Source organism: Oncorhynchus clarkii, chromosome 3, assembly GCF_045791955.1.
Source record: "Oncorhynchus clarkii lewisi isolate Uvic-CL-2024 chromosome 3, UVic_Ocla_1.0, whole genome shotgun sequence".
Classification (NCBI taxonomy): Eukaryota; Metazoa; Chordata; class Actinopteri; order Salmoniformes; family Salmonidae; genus Oncorhynchus; species Oncorhynchus clarkii.
This window is the reverse complement of record NC_092149.1, coordinates 43,740,200-43,750,376: the sequence shown is the minus strand read 5'-3', so window position 1 is coordinate 43,750,376 and position 10,177 is coordinate 43,740,200. Positions and strand designations below refer to the sequence as shown.

General features: G+C 41.2%; 1 protein-coding gene across 26 annotated transcripts in view; it reads left to right on the top strand.

Annotated features, from left to right (window-relative positions):
• The window catches only part of LOC139395705 (E3 ubiquitin-protein ligase MYCBP2), a 350,297-nt gene that overhangs the window by 317,065 nt on the left and 23,055 nt on the right, over window positions 1-10,177 (top strand). For 25 of the 26 annotated variants that reach the window (XM_071143146.1, XM_071143169.1, XM_071143125.1 and 22 more), the window contains 4 exons: window positions 1,848-1,976; window positions 4,691-4,823; window positions 5,111-5,214; window positions 7,690-7,878. In XM_071143146.1, the coding sequence (XP_070999247.1) occupies window positions 1,848-1,976; window positions 4,691-4,823; window positions 5,111-5,214; window positions 7,690-7,878 (555 nt within the window). The remainder of the gene's footprint in view (window positions 1-1,847; window positions 1,977-4,690; window positions 4,824-5,110; window positions 5,215-7,689; window positions 7,879-10,177) is intronic. The other variant, XM_071143064.1, reaches the window with a different exon arrangement.

Here is a 10,177-nt window from a genome sequence, read left to right as displayed (position 1 = left end):
GAGCATGTTGAACTGCCATGTACCCGCGCACGGTTGCGCCTTTTCCCCAGTTGTCCGGTCGAGTGTATAGCTAGCTACAGTTGAAGTCGGAAGTTTACGTACACTTAGGTTGGAGTCATTAAAACTCATTTTTCAACACTCCACAAATGTCTTGTCTAGTGTTTTGGCAAGTTTTTTTGCATGACACAAGTAATTTTTCCAACAATTGTTTAGACATATTATTTCACTTATAATTCATTGTATCATAATTCCAGTGGGTCAGAAGTTTACATACACTAAGTTGACTGTGCCTCTAAACAGCTTGGAAAATTCCAGAAAATGTCAGGCTTTAGAAGCTTCTGATAGGCTAATTGACCTAATTTGAGTCAATTGGAGGTGTACCTGTGGATGTATTTCAAGGCCTACATTCAAGGGGGAGGCTTGCAAGCCGAAGAACACCATCCCAACCGTGAAGCACGGGGGTGGCAGCATCATGTTGTGGGGGGTGCTTTGCTGCAGGAGGTACTGGTGCACTTCACAAAATAGATGGCATCATGAGGTAGGAAAATTGTGTGGATATATTGAATAAAAATCTCAAGACATCAGGCAGGAAGTTAAAGCTTGGTCGCAAATGGGTCTTCCAAATGGACAATACCCCAAGCATGCTTCCAAAGTTGTGTCAAATTGGCTTAAGGACAACAAAGTCAAGCTATTGGAGTGGCCATCACAAAGCCCTGACCTCAATGCTATCGAAATGTGTGGGCAGAACTGAAAAAGCGTGTGCGAGCAAGGAGGCCTACAAATCTGACTCAGTTACACCAGCTCTGTCAGGAGGAATGGGCCAAAATTCACCCAACATTTTGTGGGAAGCTTGTGGAAGGCTACCCGAAACGTTTGACCCAAGTTAAACACTTTAAAGGCAATGCTACTAAATACTAATTGAGTGTATGTAAACTTCTGACCCACTGGGAATGTGATGAAATAAATAAAAGCTGAAATAAATAATTCTCTCTACTATTATTCTGACATTTCACATTCTTAAAATAAAGTGGTGATCCTAACTGACCTAAGACAGGGAATTTTTACTAGTTTTAAATTTCAGGAATTGTGAAGACTTGAAATGTATTTGGCTAAGGTGTATGTAAACCTCCGACTTCAACTGGCTGACTTTATGTTATCCAGAACGTTGGTGACTGTAACTGTGCTGCTGGCAACAATTTAAATATGTGTGAGTGCTCTGAAATTGGAGTAGATAGCCAGAGCGAATTTACCAGCTATGTCTATCGACAGTTGTCACAGTACCATCATGAACATTCTATTGAAATAGTTACTTGCATAGTGGAGTCTTTTGTTTAGACGTGTTGCTAGCTAGCTGAACCATGAGCCTTATTCCCAGCTCATAACGTTACTACCCTGCTTGAATCTGCAGGTAGATAACCAACCAGGTTCAATGTTAGCTAGCTGCTGTAACATTAGGCTATAACTAGCAATGCTAATGGCTCTGAGATATGAATAATATTACTACACAGATCATACATGTAACGTCAGCTAGCGTTAGCTAGCTAACAGTACACTTGAACTTGAAATGAAATTTCTGTGGCTAAACCAACTAGGCTCGTAATGTAACAATTTTGTTTGTGTTTACAGATGGCATGAAAGTTCACATGTTATAGAAGGCATTTCTGCCAAATGGCTTTCTTGTGAAATAGTGATGGGCGTCATACGCCTAGTTTCCTTAAACTAGTCACAAATTCAAGCTGGGAGTGCCCTTCTTTTTTTTTTTTTTGCACTTGCCCCCTGAAAGGTCTGTGCACCGCCTTGCCGAGGTGTTCAGGTCGTAACCGAAAGTCTCGTGCTCCCATCCACAGCCTATGTGCGATAACCATGACGACAGCGAGACTGCAGCCATCATCCTGTGTAACATGTGTGGTAACCTGTGTACCGACTGTGACCGCTTCCTCCACCTGCACCGACGCACACGCTCCCATCAGAGACAGGTCAGTAGTACCCACATTCACCTGTAGGTGGCAATCTGCTCCCAGTCATTCCATTGCCTTCAGAAAGTATTCACTTTCTTGACTTTTTCCACATTTTGTGTTAGACTGAATTTAAAACCTCTTCATCCTACCCCCTCCTTTTTTGAACATTCTGTTAAAAATCGCGCAACTTTTCAGGGTCCTGCTACTCATGCCAGGAATATAGTATATGCATATGATTAGTATGTGTGGATAGAAAACACTCTGAAGTTTCTAAAACTGGTTAAATCACGGCTGTGACTATAACAGAGCGTGTGTTTCATTGAAAAACGCAAGAAAAACTGCTCTCTGAAAGCAAAAAATAATTTCCATAAGTCACTTCCACCAGTTGTTAAAAGAGAACAGAATTTAATGGGAATTTGCCTGCACCTCATACAAATTCCGCACGATGGCGCCATTGTACTAATTTTCAATTGAATTAATTGTTGGAAAATACATCTGTCTGACCTCCAGTTTTCCAGTCTTCACCCGGATGCAGTTTAGGGAGAGATCAGATGGCATTGTTTTTGAAGTGAGGACCTATTGAAGAGACATCGCCCTGTAATCATTTTGATAGATTATAAACGTTTACTAATACCTAAAGTTGGATTACAAAAGGATTTCGAAGTGTTTTGTGAAAGTTTATCGTCGACTTTTTTAATTTTAAAAAATTACGCAGCGTTTAAAAACGATGATTTTTTCTGAATGACACAGCTTCCATACAAAGCTATTTTGGGTATATATGGACCGATTTAAACGAAAAAAAGACCCAATAGTGATGTTTATGGGGCATATAGGAGTGCCAAGAAAGAAGCTCGTCTAAGGTAATGAATGTTTTATATTTTATTTCTGCGTTTTGGGTAGCGCCGGCTATCGCAAAATCTGTTGTTTACGTGTCGAGCTGGCATTTTGGGGGGTGCATGCTATCAGATAATAGCTTCTGATGCTTTCGCCGAAAAGCATTTTAAAAATCTGACTTGCTGGCTAGGTTCACAACGAGTGTAGCTTTAATTCAATACCCTGCTTGTGAATTTTGATCAAGGTTTGAGTTTTAACGAGTACATTTAGCATTTAGCGTAGCGCATTTGCATTTCCAGGTGCCTAGTTGAGACATCTGCGTCTCAAGTAGGATCAAGAAGTTAAATTAAATAACAAAAATGTCACTTGCCTACACACAATAATGTCAAAGAGGAATGATGTTTTTCGAAATATTTTCTAATTACTTAAAAATGAAAAGCAGAAATTTCTTCAGTCAATAAGTATTCAGCCCTTTGTTATGGCAAGTCTAAATAAGTTCCAGATTAAAACAAGTCACATAAGTTGCATAGATTCACTCTGTGTGCAATAATAGTGTTTAACATGACTTTTGAACGACTACCTTATCTCTGTACCCCACACACACAGATCTGTAAGGTCCCTCAGTCGAGCAGTGAATTTCAAACACAGATTCAACCACAAAGGCCATGGATGTTTTCCAATGCCTCGCAAATAAGTGCACCTATTGGTAGATGGGTAACAAAACAAAAAAATCTGACATTGAATATCCCTTTGAGCATGGTGAAGTTAATAATTACAATTTGGATGTTGTATCAATACACCCAGTCACAACAAAGATTCAGGCGTCCTTAATAATACTGAAAAACATTTTTTTTATCCTGAATACAAATCCAGTACTACACGTTACTGAGTGCCACTCGATATTTTCAAGCACAGTGGTGGCTGCATCATGTTCTGGGTTTGCTTGTAATCGTTAAGGACTGGGGAGTTTTTCAGGATAAAAAAATAAATGGAATGGAGCTAAGCACAGGCAAAATCCTAGAGGAAACCTAGTTCAGTCTGCTTTCCACCAGACACTGGGAGATGAATTCACCTTTCAGCAGGACAATAATCTACAACACAAGGGCAAATCTATACTGTAGTTGCTTACCAAGAAGACAGTGAATGTTCCTGAGTGGCCGAGTTACAGTTTTGACTTAAATCTACTTAAAAATCTATGGCAAGACCTGGAAATGGTTTTCTGTCAATGATCAACAACCAATTTGTCAAAGCCTGAAGAATTCTGAACAGAATATTGGGCAAATGTTGGACAATGCAGGTGTGGAAAGCTCTTACCCAGAAAGACCCAAAACCGTAATCGCTGCCAAAGATGCTTATACAAACGATTGACTCAGGTGTGTGAATACTTATGTTAATTAAATTTCTGTATTTCATTTTCAATAAATGAGCAACATTTTCTAAAATCATGTATTCACTATGTCATTATTGTGTATATAAATCTGTTTAGGACTTTTTTAATTCAGGCTATAACACAAAATGTGGAATAAGTCAAGCAAAATGAATACTTTCTGAAGGCACTAGACTGGGAGCCTGTCAAAATGTCATTCTTTTTTCCCCTTTTTTGCCACCTGCAGTAATGTGTATACCCTCATTTGTGAAGACCTGACCACCTATAAATGTTAAAGATGTTCTACACAAAATACAACCTAAAATGATTTTTCCCCCTACGTTGGCTATAGTAGTTTTTGGACATGCATTTAGCTTAAGGTATTGATTAGTCATGCTCTGTATTTTCAATATTACCATTCATTCTGAAAATGTCTAACACCCTACAATCCAATTCATATTACAACAGCATCCCTTTCTGACAGGAATATAATTCAACATGGCGGTAACCCTAGTCTGCTGTTTCTCTCCAGGTGTTTAAGGAGGAAGAGGAGGCAATCAAAGTGGACCTCCACGAGGGCTGTGGGAGGACAAAGCTCTTCTGGCTCATGGCTCTGGCTGACTCTAAGACCATGAAGGCCATGGTGGAGTTTAGGGAGCACACAGGTAACAGACCCTTTCTAGCCCTGTCCAGAAACAACCCCAGCTTACCATTACCACCCTAGACACTTGTGTAGATCTGAGAGGGACTGAATATGGTTACATTTCCACCGAGCCTATTAGAAGGTAAAGTGGAGCTACTACTTGTTGCTTCTACCTTTCTACTTCTTTACGATCATAAAACGACACCGGCTGTCATGACTGTTGATCTGCCGTGTGATGTTAATGACAGGGATGTGTATGTCGTATGATCCTTTTGTTGTGCATAGCTAATGCTCTGCCTCTATGTGCAGGGAAACCAGCCTCCAGCAGCTCAGACGCCTGTAGGTTCTGTGGCACCAGGAACGGCACCGAGCTCTCAGCCGTGGGCAGTGTCTGCTCTGACCCAGACTGCCAGGTACCAACCATTGTTCTGAATTGCATTGATAAAGCTCTTTTCATATTGAAGTGTTCAGAGAGCTAAACTTACTTAGTCCAGTCATAGTGATCATAGTAACATATTGGATCTACAGTTGAAGTCAGAAGTTTACATACACTTAGGTTGGAGTCATTAAAACTCGTTTTTCAACCACTCCACAAATGTCTTGTTAACAAACTATAGTTTTGGCAAGTCGTTTAGGACATCTACTTTGTGCATGGCACAAGTCATTTTTCCAACAATTTATTACAGACAGATTATTTCACTTATAATTCACTGTATCACAATTCCAGTGGGTCAGAAGTTTACATACACCAAGTTGACCGTGCTTTTAAACAGCTTGAAAAATTCCAGAAAATGATGTCATGGCTTTAGAAGCTTCTGATAGGCTAATTGACATAATTTGAGTCAATTGGAGGTGTACCTGTGGATGCATTTCAAGGCCTACCTTCAAACTCAGTGCCTTTTTGCTTGACATCATGGGAAAATCAAAAGAAATCAGCTAAGACCCCAGAAAAAAATTGTAAACCTCCACAAGTCTGGTTCATCCGTGGGAGCAATTTTCAAATGCCTGAAGGTACCACGTTCATCTGTTCAAACAATAGTATGCAAGTTACAAACACCATGGGACCACGCATCCGTCATACCTCTCAGGAAGGAGATGTGTTCTGTCTCCTAGAGATTAACGTTCTTAATCAATCCCAGAACAACAGCAAAGGACCTTGTGAAGATGCTGGAGGAAACGGGTACAAAAGTATCTATATCCACAGTAAAACGAGTCCTAAATCAACATAACCTGAATGGCTGCTCAGCAAGGAAGAAGCCACTGCTCCAAAACCGCCATAAAAAAGCCAGACTACGGTTTGCAACTGCACATGGGGACAAAGATCATACTTTTTGGAAAAATGTCCTCTGGTCTGATGGAAAAAAATAGAACTGTTTGGCCATAATGACCATCGTCATGTTTGGAGGGAAACGGGGAGGCTCGCAAGCTGAAGAACACCATTCCAACCGTGAAGCACAGGGTTGGCAGCATCATGTTGTGGGGAATGCTTTGAGGGAGGAGGGACTGGTGCACTTCACAAAATAGATGGCATCATGAGGTAGGACAATTATGTGGATTTATTGAAGCAACATCTCAAGACATCAGAAGTTAAAGCTTGGTCGCAAATGGGTCTTCCAAATGGACAATGACCCCAAGCATGCTTCCAAAGTTGTGTCAAAATGGCTTAAGGACAACAAAGTCAAGGTATTGGAGTGGCCATCACAAAGCCCTGACTTCAATCCTTTATAAAAATTGTGGGCAGAACTGAAAAAGTGAGTGCGAGCAAAGATGCCAACAAACCTGACTCAGTTACACCAGCTCTGTCAGGAGTAATCGGACAAATTTCACCCAACTTATTGTGGAAGGCTACTTGAAACGTTTGACCCAAGTTAAACAATTTAAAGGCAATGCTACCAAATACTAATTGAGTGAATGTAAACTTCTGACACACTGGGAATGTGATGAAAGAAATAAAGGCTGAAATAAACCATTCTCTCTACTTTTATTCTGACATTTCACATTCTTAAAATAAAGCGGTGATCCTAACTGACCCAAGACAGGGAATTTTTACTAGGATTAAATGTTAGGAATTGTGTAAAACTGAGTTTAAATGTATTTGGCTAAGGTGTATGTAAACTTCTGACTTCAGCTGTATATAGCTAGCTCTTTCAAAGTGTTCAAAATGCATAGGCCATACAACTTGAATGTTTAACTGATACATTTTTTGGAAAAGTGAGACGAGCGGGGGGAAAATAAGGAAAAAAAAGTTAATATACTATAACGACCTTATTTCAACACTTAACAACCTAATATTTTATTTTATTTAACTCGGCAAATCGGTTAAGAACTAATTCTTATTTTACAATGACAGTCTACCCCTGCCCTAACCCGGACGACGCTGTGCAAATTGTGCGCTGACCTATGGGTCTCCCGATCATGGCCATTTGTGATTCAGCCCGGTATCGAACCAGGGTCTGCAGTGACGCCTCTAGCACTGAGATGCAGTGCCTTAGACCACTGTGCCACTCAGGAGATGGCTTATTTTACCACATCCGCCACTATTATGAAAAACCCAACTCGGTAATAATGATCATAGTAATGGATTTTCAACTGTCTAAACTTACCTTACCTGCCACCGGTGGGAGACACCCAACTCAACTTGGCTTATTAGGCTTGGAGTCCATTTCCGTCCAGTCCATTCAATATATGGACATTGAAACTCAATTTATTTTAAATTGTACAGTTCATGAATTGAATTCCAAGTCACTCTCTAAATTGATAGATTTGACCCAGACTCTTCTGTACAGTATCGCACTGCAAAGGGTGTTGCTATTTTAAACACACTTTGAACAAAGTTGGATTTGATTAGATGTAAAAAAGCATAACATGACCCTCCGTGTCCTATGTAGGAGTATGCCAAGCTGGCGTGCAGTAAGACGCACGCGTGCGGCCACCCCTGTGGCGGGGTGAAGAACGAGGAGAGCTGCCTGCCCTGTCTGCACGGCTGCGACAAAAGCACAGGCTGCCTGAAACAGGACGCCGATGACATGTGCATGATCTGCTTCACAGAGGCACTCTCTGCCGCTCCCGCTGTCCAGGTATACTATACTGTACACGGAATTAAATACAATATGCTATTTATTTATAGTATATTGTATCGATACTAACTTGCTTGAATCAGATGGTGACTCACACCTGGGTTCAATTAGTATCCGTTTTCTTTCATATATGTGTGTGTATATATACAGTGGGGCAAAAAAGTATTTAGTCAGCCACCAATTGTGCAAGTTCTCCCACTTAAAGATGAGAGGCCTCTAATTTTCATCATAGGTACACTTCAACTATGACACACAAAATGAGAAAAAAAATCCAGAAAATCACATTGTAGGATTTTTAATTAATTTATTTGCAAATTATGGTGGAAAATAAGTATTTGGTCACCTACAAACAAGCAAGATTTCTGGCTCTCACTGGCCTGTAACAACTTCTTTAAGAGGCTCCTCTGTCCTCCACTCATTACCTGTATTAATGGCACCTGTTTGAACGTATCAGTATAAAAGACACCTGTCCACAACCTCAAACAGTCACACTCCAAACTCCACTATGGCCAAGACCAAAGAGCTGTCAAAGGACACCAGAAACAAAATTGTAGACCTGCACCAGGCTGGGAAGACTGAATCTGCAATAGGTAAGCAGCTTGGTTCGAAGAAATCAACTGTGGGAGCAATTATTAGGGAATGGAAGACATACAAGACCACTGATAATCTCCCTCGATCTGGAGCTCCACGCAAGATCTCACCCCGTGGGGTCAAAATGATCACAAGAACGGTGAGCAAAAATCCCAGAACCACACGGGGGAACCTAGTGAATGACCTGCAGAGAGCTGGGACCAAAGTAACAAAGCCTACCATCAGTAACACACTACGCCGAAAGGGACTCAAATCCTGCAGGGCCAGACGTGTCCCCCTGCTTAAGTGAGTACATGTCCAGGCCCGTCTGAAGTTTGCTAGAGAGCATTTGGATGATCCAGAAGAAGATTGGGAGAATGCCATATGGTCAGATGAAACCAAAATATAACATTTTGGTAAACTCAACTCGTTGTGTTTGGAGGACAAAGAATGCTGAGTTGCATCCAAAGAACACCATACCTACTGTGAAGCATGGGGGTGGAAACATCATGCTTTGGGGCTGTTTTTCTGCAAAGGGACTAGGACGACTGATCCGTGTAATTTTGAGTGAAAACCTCCTTCCATCAGCAAGGGCATTGAAGATGAAACGTGGCTGGGTGTTTCAGCATGACAATGATCCCAAACACACCGCCCGGGCAACGAAGGAGTGGCTTCGTAAGAAGCATTTCAAGATCCTGGAGTGGCCTAGCCAGTCTCCAGATCTCAACCCCATTGAAAATCTTTGGAGCGAGTTGAAAGTCCGTGTTGCCCAGCAACAGCCCCAAAACATCACTGCCTTAGAGGAGATCTGCGTGGAGGAATGGGCCAAAATACCAGCAACAGTGTGTGAAAACCTTGTGAAGACTTACAGAAAATGTTTGACCTCTGTCATTGCCAACAAAGGGTATATAACAAAGTATTGAGAAACTTTTGTTATTGACCAAATACTTATTTTCCACCATAATTTGCAAATAATTTCATTAAAAATCCTACAATGTGATTTTCTGGATATTTTTTTTTCTCATAGTTGAAGTGTACCTATAATGGAAATTACAGGCCTCTCTCATCTTTTTAAGTGGGAGAACTTGTACAATTGGTGTCTTACTAAATACTTTTTTGCCCCACTGTATACACTGCTCAAAAAAATTAAGGGATCACTAAAATAACACATCCTAGATCTGAATGAATGAAATATTCTTATTAAAGAATTTTTCTTTACATAGTTGGATGTGCTGACAACAAAATCACACAAATTATCAATGGAAATCAAATGTATCAACCCATGGAGGTCTGGATTTGGAGTCACACTCAAAATTAAAGTGGAAAACCACACTACAGGCTGATCCAACTTTGATGTAATGTCCTTAAAACAAGTCAAAATGAGGCTCAGTAGTGTGTATGACCTCCCTACAACACCTGGGCATGCTCCTGATGAGGTGGCGGATGGTCTCCTGACGGATCTCCTCCCAGACCTGGACTAAAGCATCCGCCAACTCCTGGACAGTCTGTGGTGCAACGTGGCGTTGGTGGATGGAGCGAGACATGATGTCCCAGATTTGCTCAGTTGGAACCAGGTCTGGGGAACCGGGCCAGTCCATAGCATCAATGCCTTCATCTTGCAGGAACTGCTGACACACTCCAGCCACATGAGGTCTAGCATTGTCTTGCATAAGGAGGAACCCAGGGCCAACCGCACCAGCATATGGTCTCACAAGGGGTCTGAGGATCT